At 35.5% G+C, this 23,792-nt stretch overlaps 2 protein-coding genes and 1 long non-coding RNA gene across 3 annotated transcripts in view; 2 read left to right on the top strand and 1 right to left on the bottom strand.

Moving 5' to 3' along the window:
• DCDC2C (doublecortin domain containing 2C) overlaps positions 1-8,226 on the top strand; it is a gene marked incomplete at both ends in the record, with an annotated part of 33,182 nt that extends 24,956 nt beyond the window's left edge. The window contains 5 exons of the mRNA XM_083371898.1: positions 2,896-2,951; positions 4,160-4,260; positions 5,752-5,814; positions 6,128-6,184; positions 8,188-8,226. Coding sequence (XP_083228024.1) covers positions 2,896-2,951; positions 4,160-4,260; positions 5,752-5,814; positions 6,128-6,184; positions 8,188-8,226 — 316 coding nt within the window. The remainder of the gene's footprint in view (positions 1-2,895; positions 2,952-4,159; positions 4,261-5,751; positions 5,815-6,127; positions 6,185-8,187) is intronic.
• EIPR1 (EARP complex and GARP complex interacting protein 1) overlaps positions 1-13,145 on the bottom strand; it is a 308,944-nt gene extending 295,799 nt beyond the window's left edge. The window contains exon 1 of the mRNA XM_083356602.1: positions 13,128-13,145. The gene's annotated coding sequence lies outside the window, so the exon portion shown is untranslated. The remainder of the gene's footprint in view (positions 1-13,127) is intronic.
• Positions 13,146-13,449: 304 nt separating this feature from the next.
• Positions 13,450-23,383, top strand: LOC310633187. Its single transcript, XR_014491002.1, has 3 exons — positions 13,450-13,589; positions 22,406-22,537; positions 23,195-23,383. It is a non-coding gene; the product is annotated as an uncharacterized lncRNA (long non-coding RNA).
• The last annotated feature ends 409 nt before the right edge of the window (positions 23,384-23,792 follow it).

Here is a 23,792-nt window from a genome sequence, read left to right as displayed (position 1 = left end):
GACTGAATGGCTTTGGGTACCTGAAACTCCAGGATCTGGGACTTTGTCATCTTTGGATGGGGTGGCACTGCCTCAGTCAGATCTGGTCTGCAACTTGGGGTTCTCCTGGACTTGTGACTCCTGCTCAAGGAGCAGGTGGCTGTCGCAGCAAGGAGAACTTTTGTACAACTTTGTGTTGTGCGCCAGTTGTGGCCTTTCCTGGATCAGGTTTCCCTGTGCTCAGTTGTTCAGTTCCTAGTCATCCCATGGTTGGACTATTGTAATGTGCTCTACATGGGGCTACCCTTGAAGACCATTTGAAGGCTACAACTGGTACAGAGTACAGTGGCACAGGCAGTTTTTGGGGCCCCAAGAATGGCTCCTATAACACCACAAGTTGCATTGATTGCTGGTCTGCTTCTGAGTGTAATTCAAGGTGTTGTTGATCACCTTTAAAGCCCTTTATGGTATAGATCCAGATTGCTTGAGGGACCATCTTACCCCACTGGGATTGGCCCATCCCACTCTTGCCGGCAAAGGAGGCATGCTGCGGGTTACATCAGTCTGATTATTCCAGCTGGCAGGGTCCAGGAGGAGGGCCTTCTCTGCTGTTCCTTCTGCCCTCTGTAACATCTCCCACCCTCGTGTGAGGTTGGACCCAACCCTCCTATCCTTTTCATAATGGCCTAAAGACCTGGCTCTGCCGGTTGGCCTGGGGCCCCAATGGGGGAACAGCACAGTGGAGGTGTTGATCAAGTAACAACAGATTCCACCTCTCCCCATTCCACCTCGGCCCTCCCCACGTGTCCTTGATTTTAATCTTGGTTTTAATTTATTCTTGTTTAATGCATATATATATATATATATATATATATATATATATATATATATATATATATATATATATATATATATATATATATATATATATATATATATATTATGTCTGTAAGCCATCCAGAGTTACCTTATGGTAAGCTGGGTGGCCAATAAATTTTATAAATAAATAAATAAAATATAAATAAACTGGAGTCCACACACCTTAACATTGCTGAGGTTGAGAAACACTGCTTTGGAGAAAAGTCAGATGTCAGCAATGATTAGGAACAGAGACAATAGATATAAGATAAGGACTGCCCGTGAAAACAGCAACTTTCACACGATATTCTTTCTGAAGGGATGGATGGACAGCAGTGGGAAAAGGCCCTTTGTAATTGTACTTGTATATTCTTCCTGAGCTTGAGAAATGAACATAATTGGTGCTTACATCAAACAATTTTGGTTAAATTATACATGACAGTAATTGCAAAACAATTGTCTCCAAATGCAAATTTCTTGTTAAACACTTCACAGTTAGCTCTGTAAGCTCAACAGAAGAATTTGCTCTTCAAGAATATTAATTCTTGTTCATTCCTCTTTAAATTATTTGCCTTAAAATCAGCTGTGCAAAGAAAAAGCCTCAAAATTTACACTTAGCGTAGGCACCTCTTGAAGAGCTTAAGCAGCTACTTAGAGCTACAGACTAGGTTGATTTAATTATACTTTAACCCCCCCCCCAAATATGTAATATAGTCACTCTTTAAGAAATTGTGTGGCAAAAGATTCTTATTATATTTTGCACAACATAGGTAGACAGTCCTTCAGATCCTTTTCATTTGCCATTGACATTTGGCAGTAAAACCCATTGCCAAATTTCACTTGTCAATGGCTTAGATCCCATGTTCAGTTACTTCAGAGCTGAGGTTAGGAACAGGAAGCTGACAAATGAAAAATATCCATTTTAAGATTCAAAGATGAATTACATTAACATTAAAATTACATTTGGAATTGTATGTATTTTAAAATGCTTTCATTTCTTCTCTGGGATAACCCTATCTGATGATTATGTATTTGTGTTTAAACTACAATTATGTGGAAAAGTATATATTATTTTCTGGATTTTGTGAATTTTTTATATCTCTGCCGCTGATTGTATCAAAATTACACATGAAAAGGGAATTTGAGTGAAGAAATCACCCAAAGGTTTCAATTTTTTTTAAAAATAAATAGTCATCTGACATGTAATTTGTCAGAGTGAAAAAGTTAATTCCTCTCCTTCCAATTTGGTTGATGTAGTTAAAGAGTTAATTAGGACCAACAAGTACATCAATAAATTGTCAGCTGATTTGATCCAGCTTTACTCTATATATCTTACACAAACTTTGATTTTTCTTAGTGGCACATTGTGCCCTCCTCAAAAGAAATTTCTGAAGACCTCCATAGAAATAACACTGATATCTGTCTCTCTGGAAGAATGACAAAATTTTATATGAAGCTTTGGAATCCACCAATCTATAGTTGGAGATATGGTTTTAAAATGAAACGTTTTGGAACAAAATAGGGAACAGCTGTCTTGTCAAAATTTCTCAAAGAGCACATCATAAAATTGTCCAGAAAATCACAAAGGACCCCAGAAAATATCCAGAGACATATAGGTTTCTCTGACCTTTGTTAAAATAAGTTTATAGGACTCCAACATCAAGAAAAGAAAACAAACTGAGCAAACATGAAATTCATGGGAGAACAGCAAGACAGAAGTCACGGCTCATAAAAGAATATTAATGCTCATCTCAATTTTGGAAGAAAAGTATCTGGATGACTCTCCAGACTTGTGAAGAAATGTTCAGTGGACATTGAATGAATCCAATGTGCAACTTTTCAAGCTACATGAAGGTTATGGCTGTTAGAAACCAAGCATGGTTTTCCATAACAAGAATCTCATACCACCTGTCAAACATAGAGGTGGTAGTGTCACAGTTTAAGGGACACTTTGCTGCTTCAGAATCTGGATGTGCCATTATTTAAAGGAAGGGGAATTCTGTTTGTTTAGAGGATTTTTTACAGAAGAGTATTAGATCTTCTGTTTCCTAAATGAAGTGGAAAACATGAGGTAGTGATCGCAAACATACAAGGTAGTGATCCCAAACATACAGGTAAGGTCTCCCAACAACATGGATAAAGAAAAACCAAATGAATTGTTTTGGAATGAAAAATATCAAAGTGATAAAACGCCACACAAATGTTACAGCAGGTGCTGAAGTATATGGGTCACGCTAGGAAACATTCAAATGCTACTGAAATGAAGCAGTTTGTCATAGAGAAATTGGCTAACATTCCTACTTAGTGATGTGAGGGACTGAACATTTGGCTGCAGTTATTGAAGCTAAAAGTGGTACAACTAATAACTAAAACTTAAGGGGGCAGTGGCTCTCAGTGGTACATCACACAACTAGATGACTTTGTTATGCATTCGTTCCGTTTATGTCTCAGTAGATCCACATGAACAGAGCCAATTTGGTTAAGAGGTCAGGCTAGAATCGGGAGACCCTGAGCTCTGCTGGGTGGCCTTGGGCCCTGTCTCTCTCAGACCTGGGAAAGAGTCAGTGGCAAACCACTGCTGAAAAAAACCTTGCCAAGAAAACTGCAGGGATCACGCTTCAGATTTAAAGGCACCAAAAAAAAAATGTAGTTGTAATGGAACAGCAAAGTGGATAATGCTGAAGTATTTTTGTGCTTAAATGTATACGATGATGCCCCCTAAAATACTGTATTCTACTAATATAGTATCGCAATATTAAAAAAATAATAACCATTTAAAAGACAGTATGTACTTTTCTAATAGGAGCCGTTTTATTGCAATGGACAAATGCACTTTCACCAATGCACTTTTGTTGCCATTATATTATACTTATTTTGGTTCTTTGTTTTTAAAAAACAGTTACAAAAATTCAAGGCTTACAGTAGTTCCTTTTTTGTGCATCTGAGTTTACACAGCCCATATTGGATCAATTTGCCTTCAAATACTAATAGAGCCCACACATATAAAATAAAGGTGAACAGCTTGTAGCAGAAGGCTAAACATTTAGGAATTTAATTATTTCTATTATTTATCAATTCACGCTTGCAAAGCTGAATATTTTTTCCTTTTGCTTATTCATTTACTAATAAGGATGATTCTTAATGTAAACAATACTAATAATTATTATTCGACAACTGTTGCTCAAAATTCTGTTGGCTACAAATAACACTTAGCAAAAACAATGTAGCTGTAATTTTCAGTTATAGATATGTGTGTGTAGAATGTTTATGTTAGTAGTTCCATAGAGTAAGATAAACAGTTTTTTTAATTATTTATTTTCAGGGCATAGTGTCTATATAGCTCATAAATCCCCGACAGAAATTGAAGGGGCTTATGAGATTCAAGAAGACAAAGATGTTAAAGTGGAAATACCCATTGATCAGGTAAGTTTAAAATAGATTTTTCCTGAAAGAACCTATTAGAACTTTGATTCCCAACTACCCATGTTTGTTTTTCTTTCAGGACTACTAAGAAAGTCAAAACATTTCTGTAAAGGACCTAACATCTTGCCAACTATTTCTCCATTTCAGATTTTAAGTAGCAGACAACTTTTTTTTGAATGAAGGAGTGCTCTTTTTAAGTGAAAATAAATGATGAAAAAATACAGCCACCAGTATTAATATGTATACTCAAAAAATAGTCTATGCTATACTTTCAGAAATAAAATACTACACATGTGAAAATTTTTAGAAGTCTCTGATTTTGTAGATTCATCTCTGATTTTGTCATTATTGCATACCTATTGGAATGTTGACCTAGTTCCAGTTCAAGACTGTTGAACACTGACTTATGTAATAAGACAATACTCAAAGTCATGCCCTATTTAGTTAAGATGATTTCCAGATGAATGACTTTCCTTACTAGTCTAAAGATGCTATGTAACTATTCCATCTTCAAAGAGGGGTGTTCATAGTTTTGCTGCCCTCTACTGACCAGGTATGGTTATGCCCTCTATTTCAAAGAGGCAGCAGCAGACAATATATTTTCTAATCATTTAAAAAAATTTCTACTGGTTGTCTGTTTTCTGGATTTTGATTTTCCATTGTTAGAGGAATAGAATTAGAACAAAAATCTTTTTTTCTGACCAAACACAATCATTAGCATGAACTGGATATTTGATTTGCTTGTACAAAGTATAGAAATCAGTTTTTAAAAGGTAAATAGAACATGGCTTATTTTCTGATTGTGAGAAAGTTATGCCAGAAAGCTTATATTTTGTTTTTTTCTGGTCGTGCAGATCATAACTGGATTTTATTTTAATAAAGTCTATAGCTGGGGTTTTCCAGAACAAGAAAATTTATTCATATCCTGGATTACAATAAAACATACTAGTTTCCTTACTGTTTTTGCAACACTGGAGAGTAATATAAGGAATTTAAACTCCAGTGCTTTTAATGGAAATAAATCACTGTTTGTCTTTTTTTACCTTATTTGTGATAAAATAATATAGGGTGAATTTCATTTTACTGAATGGTGTTCATGCAAATCTTAAATAGACTTTATTTCTAACCAAGGCTGTAGCTGAAAGTGAAAGATAGAAAAGATATTTGCATCCTGGAATTAGAAAAGAACAGGTTAGTTTTTGTTAATTGTTTTTACAGCATTTGAATTGGTATTGTTTATTTCAAATGAAATCTCAGGTATAAATCCTTGTTTGTCAGTTTGTTAAAAAAATATCATGACATTTGCAATAGGTTTTGTGTTTATATTGTTACTTAAAAGAAGTGAGTCTTAGGTTTGCTATGGAGAAGGTTTATTCCTCAATAAGGAAAATAGCTGGCTACTTCCCCTCCGCCCTAATCTGTAGTTTTAAAAAGCTGAAAGTTGTTTACTTTTATTTATATAACATTGAATTGGAATTTATGTTATCCAAGGTTCCAGCTGAGATCATCCAGGATGAGGAGATTTATGCAGATCCTGGGAGTATAAAAGAGCAGGTTTGTTTTTTGTTCTTTTTTAAAGCAATGGGGAATAATATTAGATATGTGAAAAGAAATCCTGATTATGATTTAACGCTTTTTCATTTTAAAACCAAAAATAATCTTAGCAATTAAATCATTTAGGACATTTGTCATTTGCGTTTGCTGTTCATAAGAAGCGGCTTTCAGGGTTGCTAACGAAGGGCAAAAGGTAATGGGTTTTTATAAAAAATAACAGAACAGTTACCTTTCTTTAATTCATGATAATATAGGAAAACTTTGATTTATTTCCATCTTTTATGCAAATATAACTAGAATTTATCTTACCAAGGCTCCAGCTGAGATTGTTCAGGATCAGACAATTGATGCTAAGAATATAGAGGAACAGGTCAGTTTGACTTTTGTGTTTTTATAATACCAGAAAGCAAACTTTGATATTTAACATGAAATCTCAGTTTTGAGTGCTTGCTTCCTAGTTTGTTAAAAAGAGAAATGAATGTAAAATAACCAGAACTTCTGATATGTGATCATTGATCTGATTAACAGCTGGAAAAAAAATCAGCACAGACATTTTGCCAATCACTTCAGCTGAAGGGGGTAGCATAGCTTCAGGAAGATTGAGTTCTATGTGCTTAATAATTCACTGTTCAATGGTTTAGGCATATGCAGCAAGTGGGCACAATTATATGGTTTCTATTTAATTCTCTTTCAGTTTTTAACATAAAAATAGATAGTATATACATTGTGTATAATTTCAGTTTCATTTCTACCTTACTACACACGTTCGCAACTTTAAATATATATACTGCTCAAAAAAATAAAGGGAACACAAGATAAGACATCCTACTATTAAATACAGTACATTGTGTTGTTTAAGTGGTCCCTTTATTTTTTTGAGCAGTATACATATATTAAACAGCTTTTTTTTAAAAAAAAACACAGAATAGCTCAGTCTGGTCTATGCAAAAAGCTGTTGAATCTATAGAGATTCTCAATCATCCGGGTCAAGGTTGTCCCAAAGGTGCTTTCCCAAAAAGCAAGTGGACTTACTTCTTTTTTTTTCCTTTGTAAACGTTTTATTTCTCATCCAAAAACTGAAGAAGCTTCTTGGATGAAAAGCAAAACGTTTTCAGAGAAAAAAAACCAAGAAGGTCCAGTTGCCCTAAGTGTTTCTGGGACAAGCTGTTGAATCACAATGACAAAAATAGTGTAGCGCCACCCGCCCTTCTCAAGTTTCAGCCATTTGGGACATGCATGCAACATTGCATGGAACAGGGATAGGGCTTGCATCACAACATTACAACACGGCTTTGACCAGTCTGACTCTCCTTATATGGGTGCACAAGGCTACAATAATTCAGCTCTGGTAGATGGTCATCCACTGAGGACAGAAGCAGTCTCTTATGGAGAGTGAAAACATTGTGCTTACCCTCCAAATGATTCTATCCATAGCAATTTTGACCATTGTCTCTCTGACCTTCCTCAAGTATCATGGAAGATAGGGGAGAGTAGACAGTCTTTTCTTGCCACAGTCGTTAAGTGAACCATTGCAGTTGTTAAATTAGTAATATGTTTGTTAAGTGAATCGGGCTTCTCCATTGACTTTGCTTGTCAGATGGTCACAAAAGGTGATCACGTGACCCTGGGACACTGCAATAGTCATAGAGGCCAGTTGCCGAGCATCCAAATTTTGATCAAGTGACCATGGGGATGCTGTAAAGGTCATAAATGTGAAAAACCTATGCTCATAAGTTTGAAATGAGTCATAAGTGTGGAAAACTTTTTCAGCGGCCATTGCAACTTCAAATGGTTACAGAATGAACGGTTATAAATCAAGGACTACCTGTGTTTGGAGCAAGTGGTTGCAGGCTCCAAGCTACGTGAGACTTTCAAGGTTATAATCAGCACACAGTAATAAACCAGTAAGCAATATACCATCCATAGGACTGATACCTGACTGCTTTGGGCCATAAAACATGAGCACTAGTGCTTAAGACACAAGATTGTTTCAGCTTTTATACAGGCTTCATCTAACCTGTTATTATTCTGACATACATCTAGGTACTATTCATTTTTATTGCAAGATATTTTTTAAATAGCGACCCAGAATGTAGTGAAGAAGCTAGGTATTGTTCGTTATAGAACCTACAATAAAATAGAAAGCTCTACTCAACTATAATGGATGTGGATAAGATGTAGCAAATGTACTTCTTAGATTTAAAGACTTAAAAGTGGAAAGGTTAATTCTTACTGCTTTTTTCATGTAGGCAAAAGAAGGTGAGCAACTACAGGTCAGTGTTAAATATTTTTTTTCCAGTTGTTAAAACTTACGAAATAGCAAAATCTGAAATTCTTGGGTTGGGAAATTATTGACTTCCTTTTGCTTTATAGTCTCTTTATGGTGGCCAAAATGACATGGAAGCTAATTAGGGTCACTTCTGATTAGTACATGGATAGGAGATTACCTTAGCTATCAGTCTAGGTGGGAAGTAAAAATAAATCTTAGAAGAAAGCTATTAAACTAATTATTCCCCTCCAAATTACATGGATATGTCACTAGGAGTCTAGTTCAACTTAAAGGAGACAGTAATTTTTTTTTGTTTACAGTAAGCATTTCTTCAGGTGAGGTAGTTTATTAAATCAGAAAATAAAACAGCATCTTTCATATTGTTTCCACCACAGAACAGAGAGAATCGACTCTTATGCATCTCAGTTTTTCATATATTCAGTTGTGATCTCAGATTAATTTCATAGGGAAAATGTGACTATAGAAGAGATAAATTACAATCTTGTTTGGTCAATTACAATTGATATATCAGATTAGGGGAAGCATTGACAGGATATTGAGGAAGTAGTCTGCCAATTTTAGCTTCTACAGTACGGTGCAATCCTTGTTTTTCTTATCAAATATGTATAATATATCGAATTGAAGCTAGTACTGTGTTACAAATAAAGGAAAGCCTTTTCCATGGTTCTTTAAAAATTACAATTTTTACACAGCCTCAAGTTTGATCTTTCCATTAGGGTATTTGGAATAAACAAAAACATATTTTTCATAATTTTGAATAAGCAGAAGGTTTCTTTTAAAATCCTAACTCAATGATACTGTCTAAAAGATAACTAATGATTTCATTCTCTGGTAAAATTATTTTCCTTCTGTTAAGATTCAGTTTTAAAATAAACTATTAAGCAATTAAAGATATAGGTCTTTTCGATGGGTCTAAGTGCCTAAATTTTCCTAAATTATATATAGCATTATATATCTGTAAAATATTTGCTTTGGCAACAGTTAACAAAACATTTGCTTCTATTGGATTAAGCAAGGAATGTGGTTTAAATACTTGATAAAATCCATAGGAATAATTTATTACTATTGATTACTTCAGCAATCCACTATCAGTGAAAGAGTATCTTTTAATTAATAATGCCAAATCTGCCAATAAACTGCATATTGCTTGATGAAGCATTTTGTCTCCCACTGAAATTCTGTGACTTTAAAAAATTAAATCTATATTGATTTTCTAATTGGTTTTCCATGCTCTACCCACAAATCCTTTTAAGTGAATATTGCTGCTTATTTTCAGAACACAGCTTAGTGCCTGCAGTTATATATTTTAGAATTGCTACCAAAGATTATCTGATATTAATTCACTGGAGTTGTTATGCATCATCTGAAACCTGAAAGTCATGTGTAGAAATAACTTGCAATTAAAGTTTTTAATCTAGGCTGCAGCTCTGCATACAATAAGAATTTTGGCACAATTCTACACATGCCCATTACTGTAACAATTGTATGTAGAATATTGTAACACCCTGAATAGTTAATATGCTTGAGAAATATTTATGCTGAATATAAACTATGTCTAGATATAAATATTCCCAAAGATCTTAGAGTAGGATTTTTAGTGTACACGATCAAAAGAAAATTGGTTGAATCCTACATTTAATTCTGCTGATGAAGAAAAATATAATTAATACATTTTTTAAAGTTTCTATTTCCTTGGTTTTAAAGAATATCATTCTTTTATTCTACATTTAATGTACAACTTATTATTGTTCTCAAACAATCCCATCCTGCACCCTAGTCAGTCTTTGCAATCCCACTCGATATATTTCAATTTTTTGCATTAGTCATTTGATTGTGAAGAATATGGACTTATTATATAATAAGTCTCTGCTGGGTGACATAAGAAGGCCTTGGTAAAGTTAGCACTACTATAAATCAAAATTATTTTTCACTTAAATTTCTGTCTCAAAACTTTTGAGTTCAAAATGGTGCAAATTCAAAATATTTTCTACATTATTGGAAAGACTGGGATCTATGTGAAGTGAAAGAAAAATCATATGTTTATTACCGGTTGACCCAGTACTCCTTACTATATTCTTCTGGAAAATCTGCCACTTCTCAGGAACAGTGGCTGCAGAAGTTTCAGCAGGAAAGAAAAGAAGAAAGGGCCAGGAAAGCCAAGCTCCAACTGTGTCTGTTTTTTGAGTGCGTGTATTGGTGTGTGTGTGTTTGTGTGTGTGTGTGAATATTTATATATTTAATATGGCATTATAGGGACGCGGTGGCTCAGTGGGTTAGGACGCTGATCTTGTCGATCAGAAGGTCGGCAGTTTAGCGGGTTGAATCCCAAGTGCCGCGTAACAGAGTGAGCGCCTGTTACTCGTCCCAGCTTCTGCCAACCTAGCAGTTCGAAAGCACATAAAAATGCAAGTAGAAAAATAGGGACCACTACGGTGGGAAGGTAACAGCATTCCGTGCGCCTTTGGCGTCTAGTCATGCCGGCCACATGACCACAGAGACGTCCTCGGACAAGCACTGGCTCTTTGGCTTTGAAACGGAGATGAGCACCAGCCCCTAGAGTTGGAAATGACTAGCACGCATGTGCGGGGGAACCTTTACCTTTACCTTTATGGCATTATATAATATTAATGACACATATATTTTATATAATATATCACATTAATACCTAATCTTAATATAATAATTCTATTGTAATATATTTCCATAATATTTTAATAGTGTGTGTGTGTATGTGTAGGGGGGCGTGATTACTTAGTGGTTAAAGACGCTGAACTTGTCAGCTGGAAAGCTGACCATCTGTGTTCAAGAGCTGACCACTGTGTGATGGCTTGAAATCTCATCCTTGCCCCAACTCCTACCCACTAGCAGTTTGAAAGCAAGCAAATGGGAGTAGATAAATAGGAACCACTTTAGTGGGAAGGTAACAGTGTTGTGCTCCTCGACCTATAATCATGCTGCCCACATGACCACGGAAAACGTTTTTGGACAAAGCTGGGTCCTTTGGCTAAGAAATGGAAATGTGCACCATGCCCTGGCCTAGAGTCAACTGGACCAGGAAACTTTTACCCTTACCTTTATATGTGTATTTATGTATATACTATATATGTATGTGTACTCACATGCACATACACACCATTCATTCATTCATTCATTCATAAAATTTGTATGCTGCCCTTCTCACTAGTGATTCTTGGCTACTTAAAGGTAAAGGTTCCCCCGCACATGCGTGGTAGTCGTTTCCAACTCTAGGGGCCGGTGCTCATCTCCGTTTCAAAGCCAAAGAGCCAGCGCTTGTCCGAGGACGTCTCCGTGGTCATGTGGCCGGCATGACTAGACGCCAGAGGCGCACGGAACGCTGTTACCTTCCCACCGCAGTGGTCCCTATTTTTCTACTTGCATTTTTACGTGCTTTCGAACTGCTAGGTTGGCAGAAGCTGGGACGAGTAACAGGCGCTCACTCTGCTACGCGGCACTCGGGATTCGATCCGCCAAACTGCTGACCTTCTGATCGACAAGCTCAGCGTCCTAACCCACTGAGCCACCGCGTCCCTACTTGGCTACTTACAATATATTAAAAAGATAATATAAAGTGATTAAAATTAAGAGGATTAAATAAAATTATATATACATATACAAACACATTATCTGTCTGTCTATCTGTCTGTCTGTCTATCTATCTATCTATCTATCTATCTATCTATCTATCTATCTATCTATCTATCTATCTAAATTGCTATTCCATAGTTAGGATTTTCATGATCTCTAATGACTGATTTCTGTTACAGGAGAAAAAAGGTGCTTTCAAAAGAATGTTTGGATTCTTTTTCAGTAGATCAAGGAGAAAAGGTATGTCGTATTTACTGTTTCAACATCGTAAATGCCTTCAGATATTCAACTTCACATACAACTGATCAGGTATTATTACTGCATTCTTAACATCAACAATGGACAATATGATAGATCCTTAGGAAAATTTCACAGATAGGAAAGAAGTTATTTTCTCTTGGCTGATTTCAAAGTTAAGTATTTTGAGATCGAGGACAGATTCAGTGCTTTTTGATATAGCATAGTTTGTGGAATTTGCTGTTTAAAAATTTAGTGATGGCCAAAACTTTGTGTGGACTTAACTAGAAGTAGACATACTGAAAGAAAGTAAGGCTGTCAGTCACTGATCTTCCTTCCTTCCTACCTCCCTTCTTTTGTGGGACAGTATATCTTTTGTACCACTTGTAGCACGTGAGATGCCTGATCTTATCCAGCTCATAGGCTGTTCAACAGGGAGAACAGAATTGTGGATTTTCTGGGCCCTTGGTCTGATCCATACAGCTTTTCACACCTTAGCTCTTGGCTGTTATAATTAGTAAGAGGTTTATACCTGTAGTCATCTCGGCATCCTTTGATAAGTCTTTACTTGTGTATATTTTGTAAGATGAGGCAGATCAGTGTGGCCTTCACTGTACTATCTGAGCCTTTCTTTGAAAGAGTACTTTTTTATTTTTATGAAATATATATTTCTTATTCCCTTTTAATATTTAGCTATGTCACATCTTCCTTAGAGCACTGGCATGCCTTAGCAGTCAGTTTAAGATCTTTGATACATATGTATCTATTACATTAATGCTTTATATTTTTGTGGATGCATTTAACATTTTCTTAGGTTTGTATCGAAAAGTGAATAGTATGAAATGCAGAAGAGTTGTCTAGTGCCCCCTTTGGTAGTTTGCACAATGCTTGTTTGACCCATAGGTAAAAAAAGTCACACAAAAAATGGCCTCGTGGTCATCTGGTTACGGAAGCCGGGTAAACCTTGTGTCTTGGAAAATACAGTTGGGAAAAAACAGTTTAAAATCCCAGAATTTAAATATACCATAGAGAACAATAGAGTAGTGACCATGTAGATGCTAGCAGTCACTGCTATGTGGGTTATGCAAAATATTCCATATTTTGACATGTGCAGCAAATAGTTTGGGGTTCTAATACATGCAGTGCTTTTTTTGTAAAAGAAAAAGGTGCCGGAACTCACACATGTCATACAACCCGCCTTGCCTACCCTACAAGTTCCATCCAAAAAAAGGTGCCGGAACTCCGTTCTGAGCGTTCTATGACAAAAAAAGCCCTGAATACATGTGAGTTTAAATGTTTTGCTGCAGATTGGGATCAAAATTCAGTTCTGGGTAGAAAAGTTCCACTTTTCTTTTAGCTGTTGTTGTGATTGGAAGTAGTAGCCTTACTTCTCTTGTCTAGTAAAGAGTGTAGCAAAGCCATAGTTAAGAGACCATTTGTGTTTCTCCTACTATTTACAGAGGTTGGTGGGGGAGGGGTGATCTGAGTTGAGTTCTGGGGCAAGGCATTTGGTGGGAAGCTATTGTGGTTCTGTCTCTGGAGACTGATTGGAGAATGAGCCACACAGAGGAAGAAATTACTGCGGGGGACCATTGGATCCAGCACTGGAATGGCACTTCTGCCCAAGGGGTAATGACTGGCGGTAAGTATCTGGTTGCTCACTGGCCTACCTCTCAGGCAACCTCCATCACCTTAACTTAATTTACAGGTAAATTAAATTAAATTGACCTATGACCAGAATTTGAGCCCCAGATTTCCATTGCTAAGCAAGGTTAGATGTTAAGTGAGTTTTGCCCCATTTTACAACCTTGCCACAGTTGTGAAGTGAATCATTGCAGTTGTTAAGTTAGTAACACAGTTATTGAGTGAATCTGGCTTCCCCATTGACTTTGCTTGTCAGAAGTTCACAAAATGTGATCACGTGACCCCGGTACACCGTCATAAATATGAGTCAGTTGCCTAATGTCTAAATTTTGATCATGTGACTGCAGGGATGCTGCAGTGGATGTAAATGTGAAAAATAGCCATAAGTCAGTTTTTTCAATGCTGTTATAACAGTCACTAAACAAATAGTTGTGAGTCGTGGACTAGTATATATATATATATTTGCTTCAGTTTTGCTTCAATATCCTGTGATGGTTTTAGTTGGAGAGGGAGGGAGGGAGAGAGAGAGAGAAGGATTTTTTTTATCTTGTCCCATTTGCCCGTCTGCAAGAGATCAAAAACAAAAAACTTCACATTCTTGCCTCATTCCTTTCCATTAAAATATTTATACCTTCTGGGAACATGTTATTCTGAATTCAAGGAAGGATGGGTGATGCTAGTATTGTAAAACAGTGCTGGATGTTAAGAAGCATAATCTTTAAAGTGATCTGGAATTATCGGTCTTGTTCTTTGTCAAGTTTTATGGGCATTGTTAATCACAAATTTTAAAAATTAAGATCATACATGATTTGACTTATATATAGTTAGAACATTATTGTCAATCCATTCCTATCCATAGCTATTCATAATTATATATGGTTTATACAGTCAAAAGTCATTAAACAAAAATTGACATCTTTTTGGCAGTCTTTTGCATTTTCCATTATCCATTGAATATTAGCATTCTTATTGCATTCTTTGACCAAGTGACAAAATTAGTGGATCAGAGGAATGCTGTGGATATAATTTACTTGGAATTCAGTAAGGCATTTGATAAAGTAGATCACAGCCTACTACTTGATAAGATAGAAAAATGTGGGTTAGACAGCTTGAGTATTACTGTGCTATAATGTGATATCAGTTCAATTGTCATTAGAATGTTCTAAGTCCTGGAATAAATTAAATGCTTTCCAGTTTTGTGGCCTCTGCTGTGTTTTCTGTACATGTATCACTTTAACTGCATCATCTCATAAGATTTTGAACAGTTTTGCTGTATTTCATCAATTCCTACAGGTTTGTTGATTGTAATATATTCTTTTTGATAGTAATTTTGTTAAAGGTTAGAAGTTACAACAGTAAAAACTAAAACAAAGTAAAAAATTAAAAAAATAAAAGGTGCAGGAAAGAAGAGAAAAAATAGAAAGAAAAATAGAAAAGAAAGAAAAAATAAGGATTTCCCGTCCAGTGTCATAGCGATGCAGCCGAGGGATGGCAGGGCTCTGCACCCCATGGTTGGCTTTGCGCTGCCAGGGGACCCTAAACTGGTCTAAAGTTAACCCAGAGAGGTGGCGAAGGAGGGTCCCCCCGATGATCACAGAGCAATGGCAGTCAATCCATTTGATCTGGGGGAAGCCCTCTAAACAGACAGGAGAAAGGCTAGCCCAAGCTACTGGCAGCCGAAGTTCAAAAGCACTAACCACAACAACGGTGAACAGCATGCTTGGAACTGGGTGAGAATATCAATCTTCTCTCTTCTATTTTGTAACTGATTTCCTGGAAAAGATCTCGAAGAAGCAAAAAATCCTCCAAAAGTGAGAAGGGAGGGGACCACACCCCCACCCTTCCATAGACAGAAGCGGCAATTTAATTTTTATGTGGGACAGAAATATATTGAAATGAAGTTAATAATACTACAGTCTGGATAAATCTGAAAATTATGAAAACTGTTAAGATTTCACATCTGAAAGAGTATTGATGAAACTACAAGAAAATAATTCTTTGTTTTAAAAGTTGGAAGATGAATAGCTACTGACATCTAGCTGCATTGACTCAGAAATTGGCAATATACCCAGAAATAAAGAACAACTTGTTCCTTTGATCCTCAGTGACTTCTAGCTAAATAGAGAACATCTGGGAACAGAGGAAAGAAAATACACTGGACCACCTGTACTACAGAGTGAGAACTATATTTGTTTTAAAAAAACCTGCTGACCTTCTGGGATTATAAACACTTACTGAGTTGTGATCTCTAAGCTCAAGAATTGCTTGCAGAGAAAGAAAAACCTTGACTTTTGGCTAATCTTCTAGGGGGGAATTTAATGGAAAGCTGTTAGGTGGTTAAAAATTCTGGACTGCAGTTTTGGCTGGCTGATAATTGTAAGACCCCTGAATAGAAGAATTGCTATAAAATACTGCTTTTAGTGGTACTTTAGCAATTGGAAACACATTGGATTATAAAAGCCATATATAAAGATAAGAACTATACAAGATCCAGTTGTTTGGACTTTAAGATTGGTTGGTTTGACAAGGCTAATCACAGACAATATGGTACTGGTGAAAGACTATCTGGAGGGGGGAGACAAAATGGATGTTGCATACCTATCTGAAAGTGGCAGGAAACCACACCTAATATCTCCTTCTGAATGCCCCAGCCTGGAACATCAGGGATCTGCAGGAGCAATACTCCAAGACAAGGCAAATAGTTTCAAGGAGGAAATGTATGCAATGCTGTGACAGATTCAAATGACAATGGTTTCAAACCATGATGAGATTAAAAACAATATAAATGAGCACATCTTTAACCTAAACTTACAATTAAAAACTCTCAAAAAACGACGACAAAGAATGAACAAACAAACCAGACAGAAGAACACAAACCAGAGGACAGTGAACCAAAGAGGGAAGCTACAAATGAAGAGAACCAAAGCTTAATACAATCAAAAGAAAACTTGCAAGATTTTGCCACAACAATGGAAATGGAAAAGATATTTACTTTTTAGGGCTTCAAAATAAACTTGGAAGATAGGAAAGAAGTTCTAACAAAATGAATTTAGAGCAGCCAAGAGTATCATTAGAGTTTGGGAGACAAAAATGCACATCCTACCTAACTTGTCTTTCCTATTCCCAAATACACTCACAAAAATACAGGAAGAATCCCCTGGGAAGCTGAACACACTGACTTGGAAAGCTACTTGGCAAAAGAAGAAGGCTAGAGTTAGATTCAAGAGATTTGATTCGACTTACCAGATGGAGCACTATATGATTAAACATGTTTGAATATGGTTAAAAGAATAGATAAATTATGAAGAGGCCCTACAATAAGAGGGACAAGATATACAAGCAGTATAGTACTTTTTATAATATATGAAATGTAAAAATATTGGGATGGTGTATGGGAATGAAAAATTTGGATATTTAAAGATAATTAACTTTGAGAAAATTATAACTGATAAGAATGGTTTGAATACAGAGGGGAAATTAAGCTTAAATAAGAATCTTGAAAACAGGACATATAGTGACTTAATAAGATGACTTTTATAAATACAATTGAAACATAAGCTGATTAGAAAAGATATTATATGCTGATGTTACTGTTATTTGTACAAACACAAGAAAAATGTTTATTTCTAACCTTGTATGTATCAAAAGTATATTTGCTTAAGGTTAACAAAAGGAGAATACTACTGGAAGAAGAGAAGATCAAGGAAATATATCACTAATATATTGATTATGGAATTATAGAAATTAATTATTGATTGCTTTTTAAATATATGAACCCAGACAATATGCTGTTTACTAAGCACTAAAACTGTTGTTGTAAAAAATCAATAAAATATATTAAAAAAGAAAAAAATAAATATAATAAAACAAAAGAAAATTTACTTTTCTCCCAAGTATAATTTTTTAGTAACTCATCACCTTCTGTTAAAATACCGCAAATGAACATCTATAGCACGGTTATCAAGGGACGTATCGTGACATTTGTTTGCCTTTGTGGAGCTGGGGTGGGCGTGGTCTGTGCATGACGCATCTGGCCAATGGGCCGCCCGTTGGACACCCTTGATCGATATTCATCTACAAGCAAATCCATATAGTCCCTTTTAACAGAGCTGTGTTCACTTAGCATTTCTTCCCTGGAAGTCCTTATGCTTCATTTTGTACGATGAAAACAAATTCTCAGTTTATTTCATATATTGTTTTACCTTCAACTTTAGCATTTTTGGTGTTGTATTGAAAAAAATTGAACTTTCAGTATCTATTTATCCTGAATTAGTGCTTGGACAGTATTCATGGAGCATCCCCAGTCTGAAAGATTTAATTCAAATTGAGATCATTGTATTATTTTTGGGTTGCATCTGAACACTAATATTGCTGATTGCTCAGTTTCATCTATGATTTTCTTGTTTGAGATAGAAGGTACTCCTCTAATATTATTCATTTATACAATGCATAGGGCCCAATTCCCAATGACTCTGGGTGGCTTACAGTTAAAAAGTAAGAAAAAAGTAGAAAAAATGACAAGACTAAAAGCAATATATAACTAGAACCCCACTCCAGCAGGGGCTCAAGCTTCAGTCTGCCCCCAAACCAAGGAGAATAGTTTGCTCTTTAATAGCTTCCTGAAGTTCATCAGGGTGGGAGGCCTCCAAATCTCTAATATGATCAATTACATCCATTAATTTTCCTAATTTCCAGAATATCAATATTTAATTAATGCTTAGTCTGACATTTCAGGTCTGCCATCAAGCTCGCCTTTGTTGATGATTATGACATCTTCCGGTGATTGTGTGTATGTGTATGTATGCAGTAGAAACCACAGATTTGCTCCCTTGCAGTGAATTCAGAGCTTACGATCATTCCAAAGTTACAGCAAAGAGAAAACTAGGCATGAACATTAAGTAGTAAAGAGCCTTAAATAATTCAGTTAATGATTCAAAGAAGTTTTTCTTCACAGTGAAAGAGGCAAAAAAAAACCTTGCAGCATCAATCCTCCCATTCTGTAATTCAAGAACTTCAAAGCTTTTTCTTTTCTTTTCAAATGGACGTGGCTTTATGAACTAAACTCTGTTATGAATGAGGCTCTGTTGTTTTAGACCAGGGGTGTTAAAACTGCCAGCCCGCGGGGCCAGTTGCATCATGCGGTGGCCACACACACCCCAGCTCTGGAAATGCGAAAAAAGTCACGATACGTTGTGACAAGGCCCGTGACGCAGCGAATTTGACATCCGTGACGCGGCGAATTTGACGGATAGTTTTAGACAATATTGTTTGTTATTTCTTCTGAAATATTAAGTGGATATTAAACTTGTAACCTAATACACATATTGCTTCCATCAGCTGTTTCATTTCTTTTTGAGAATTATTATCTTTGTTCCTATCGTGGCTATTGTTTTTGTCATTGGAGAGGCTAAATGGGGTTCTCTTTTTTTAAAAAAAGTCACAAATGTCTTACTGTTAAATTCAATTACCAGCATTATGAATATGCAGCTGCAGATTTCCAATTGCAAAAGATTAATAGGCTGAAGTTGAGAAAACATAGATTTTACTAGCGCATAGGTTTTTTTTATCCATAGAATCTAATACAGAAGTATTTTTATCACAGGGCTTAATTCCCTCTGGTATGTAAGTTTATGTGTAATTTATATACCAAAGGCAAGGCTCTTAAAGCAAAAATGTCAGATGTAAGATGACATATGTAAGAGACTAAAATGCTAACAGTAAAAAAAAAGAGATCACAAAATTAAATAACTTAGTAACAAAAGAAAAAAAGGAAACATTTTTTCTATACATATGATTTTTAGTAGCTGTGTTAGTAACTTAAAAGTATGGAAAATTACTTTTGATCTGTACAAGTATTGTTCTGTGTAAAAATTTTGCATATGGTTGAATATAGTTTCATTTCTTTTTTTCATTTCTTTCCCCTTTAATTTACATATTCATTTTATATTTTACTTTCTTCAATAAGAAATAAGATATTTGTTTTGCATATCAAGTTCATGAAATTGCCCAGTATTACTAAGCATATAATATTTACTTTGCATTATATCTATTTTCAATTTTTATTCTGCCTTTGAGAAGAATCTCCTTTATACGGTAATTCTGTTGATTGTAAAATAATTAGTGTACTTGATCAGACTCAATGATACTGGTAATACTGCCTATTTCTAGAATACTGACGACAGTAATAACCTATCAGACAGCATATTTATTAAATATATCTAATTTTCCCATTTTTTGGTCTACTATATTTAATTGAATGAAAGTCAAATAAATATACCAGTTTCATGTACACTATATATGTTTTTTTTGCTTTCCATATAATGTTTTCTAACCCTCTTTCTCACATAATTAATTCTTTGAAATGTCTCTGCATTAGGTCCCTATATACAGAGGCATAGATATTAAATACCCTGAAGTTAATGCTATGACATTCAGGACTTTATGTTAAAGTTCATACAGTAATAACAACAGCCTATTTACTCTTTCTTTTACATAAGGTTTCATTTCTTGGTTGATTAGGTTTAGGTAAATAACTGATTATCATATATGTAATGAGAAAAATATTTTGCACTCTCAATTACTTTTCTTGGTGAAAAGATATAATTATGCATGCTAAGTCCTAAGTATTATTATTTCATTTTTGTTGCAGATGTAGTAGTACATTGTGTCAATATAATTGCCTAACACTGCCGATTAAAATATCCTGTTTTTATTTCCATTGCCATATTGTGGAAATACTTCAGATTTGCCTCAGGCTGCAAATATTCAGCGATTAATGGGCATGCCATTTCCAGCGAAGTGATAATACCCAAAATCCCATTTGTCTTGATAGGCCAAATGCCTTCTTTTATGTAAATTTAAGACTTCTGTATACCAGATCAGGGTTGTTAATTGATTTCATTTAATTTCCTGTTCTGTGCAATCTCTAGGATGCGGGTTTCTGCCTTTTTATAAAGAGGATTTTATTATATCCTGCTTCTTGTGCCAATATATACAAAAGGTGCATACTTACTGCAGAATAAACCCTAAATTCTAAAATTGTGCAGTATTTAGCTATAAGGAAACCCTATTTAGAAATCAGAATATCTATTTGTAAGCATAAATTAATACTAGAAATGCATGCCATCTTTAAGGGGTTACATATTTTCTTGCTCTATGTATGGTAAAAATGTAATTATGATATCACATGTTTGCTTGTGCTACATGGAGCGCTGAGATACTCAGCAAACTATGGAAACAAGAGCCTGGGAATAAAATAGAATTTTGTCATGAGCTGTCAGATGTAGGATTCTGCCTCGTTTGCTTATTTTGGTAAAAGGTTTGTAGGAAATGAAGAAGGAGACTGTGGTCAGAAAAATTTCTACTACGTGTAAATCAGTGATAATGCAATCATGCAGAACTGTATTAAAATGTTTCTTCTAAAGCTATTTTGGTAGTCAGTCTAGAAAACTGGAGACAGAAATCCAGCCTTTTTCATTTAGTCCTAAAGGCCTTAAAAATGCAGTGGGTTGCCACTGACAATTTTTGGGGTGTGTTATCTTGCAGTTCAGCTTAGCCAGTGCCTCAGTATTCGTATATAGATAGTCCTTGACTTACAATAGTTTGCTTAGTGACCGTTTGAAGTTACAACGGCCCTGAAAAATGTGGCTTATGACCATTTTTCACACTTGTGACCATTGCAGGATCCCAGTGATCACATGATTTATATTTAGATGCTTGACAACTGTCTCATATGTATGACTGTTGCGGTGTCCTGGATGTCATGTGATCACTTTTTGCAACTTTCTGACAAGCAAAGTCAATGGGGAAGTCAGATTCACTTAACAACTGTGTTACTAATTTAACAACTGCAGTGATTCACTTAATGACTGTGGCAAAAGTCGTAAAATGGGGCAAAACTCACCTAACAAATGTCTCATTTTGCAACAGAGGTTGTGGTAGTAAGTTGAGGACTACCTGTAGCATTTTTTTCTCATCTCCTAGTATTAGGTAATAAGCAGAGAAGGGGCAGGAATCTTATGATGTCACAGCAGATAGTAGGTAGTGTTAGACATTAAAGAGAGAACCAGACAGGAAGCAGACTCTTTCACAAAACCTGATCATCCTGCTTGAAACATTAATTCTAATCTTAGTGATGATTTTTAACCTGGAAATGTTTCTAGACTACCGTGTCCACAACATAGTTTCAAGGCTAAAATGGGATAATTCCACATTCAATTCCATTAACTTTCTTGGAAGAAGGGCATGGGGTCTTGAGATTATCGGCTAAATAAACATTTCAGAGCACGTGCACAATATAGGAGGCTTATATTTCAAGTTTTTCTCTGGGTGTTTTGGCTTCCTGTAGGCTTGATTCTCTTGCAACATTGAATATTCCTAAATCTAGATGTTGAAATCATATTGATTATCTATTATTGCCTATTACATACTCCCAAGCATTTTTTCCACTACCCACCCCATAGCTTTCTACAACAGTTAAGTAAGCACCTCTGAAATGGGAGTGATAATACTTACATCCAGTGATTCAGTCATAGAAGACTGAAAAAATCCCAAAATTCTGTGTACCTCCAACAGACAGTGTTGAATGTGTATTGGCCGTGCTATTTCATGAAATTATGACGCGCTTTTACTGAGAGGTATTGTGTTGTGCCATATTTTATTTTTCATTCTTATTGATAAATGTAAAACATTTTAAGAGCAGTGAACAATTTCACAATTGTGCTGATTGTTTCTTCACATAAGAGAAACAGTGTCTTGCCATATAAATGAATAGAATTTGCTTTACTATTGAAGTAACGTGCACACAATTTTTAGATATAAAGGAAAATGATGAACAAGATAGAAAGAAAGAAATGAAGGATTACCCTCCAGAAAATGAATACTGGGATGCCTATGGTTATGACTGAAGAAACTATGTTAAACATCTTGCCACCTGTCCTTATAAAGGTATTCTTTTTGGTGTCAAGATACTTGACACATATTTTCTTGTGTACTAAGTCTGTCAGATCTGCCCTCAGAAGTCCTGATTATTAACAAGATAGCAGTGGGATGTGGAAAACTCTACTGCTATGTTCTAGTCAACAGACTTTTTGCAACTCAAGTCTGGTACTCTTTTCATACATGCTTAGCACATACCTGAGAAAATGATCTAGATAAAACTTTAATCTTTAATAAAAATAGAAATTAGGTTTGATATTAGTAGTAGGTAGTACATTCCTATATATATTATGTTAGGTTATATTTTTTAAAGTTTCATGGGACTCACTGCAAGTTAAGTAGCTGTAGAATTAGAGAGCTATAATAATCAGCCAGAATAAGCACATTTCATTAATGAGGACTTATTCTGAAATAATAGCATATAAGATTGCCCTGTTGGTATTAAAGGATAGTGCAATATTTTTAATGCTAATTAGTTTGCACTTGCATATTCTTTTAGGTTAAAATTATTACTGCATTATTCAAAATTAACCTGATCATTCTTGACGCTGAAGCATATTCATTAGGCTGTAAGTAATAAATATGACAGGAAATATTACATGACAGTTGACTTTGTATTTACTATCACAATATTATGAACTAATAATTCATTCTTTTCTTTTTTAGGTTTCTAATCTTACAACCCTTGAAAATCATGTTTATTGATGATATATTCTACACCTTCATTTAAAAGTTTTAACTATTTCATCTTTTAAGCACAATTAAAGATGTAAAATTAGCAATGGGTTTATATTTTTTTTTGGTGCATTTCTGCATAAAGGTTTGGTAAGAATGGGTTGTAAAATACTTAAACAAAACTGCAACATACAGTGATTTTCACTATCCAAGTTGCTGATGATTAATTCTTTTGTAATTTCCTGATGAACTATCTTTCTATGTTTCCATAATCAGCAAGCCTGCTGTGTAATATAATTGCACTTGAAAGAGAATTACCACTTCATGAAATGAATAAACCTCATTATTAAATCTGATAGATTGACAGAAAAAACGTTCAAATATCCAAACAGAATACCATGCTGTTCTTTTTTCCTGTGATTTGTGTCGGGCCTGGCACGCCCGACATTCGGACGGGCCGCGGGGCGACTCACCAGACTGCCGGCACCCACGGAACGCCCCGCCAGGCCCCGAAAACTGCCAGCATCCGCGGAACGCCCCACCAGGCTCCGAACACCGCCAGCACCCGCGGAACGCCCCGCCAGGCCCC

Source organism: Vipera ursinii, assembly GCF_947247035.1.
Source record: "Vipera ursinii genome assembly, chromosome: 1".
In the NCBI taxonomy this organism is placed as follows: domain Eukaryota; kingdom Metazoa; phylum Chordata; class Lepidosauria; order Squamata; family Viperidae; genus Vipera; species Vipera ursinii.
This window is presented reverse-complemented; position numbering and strand designations above follow the sequence as displayed.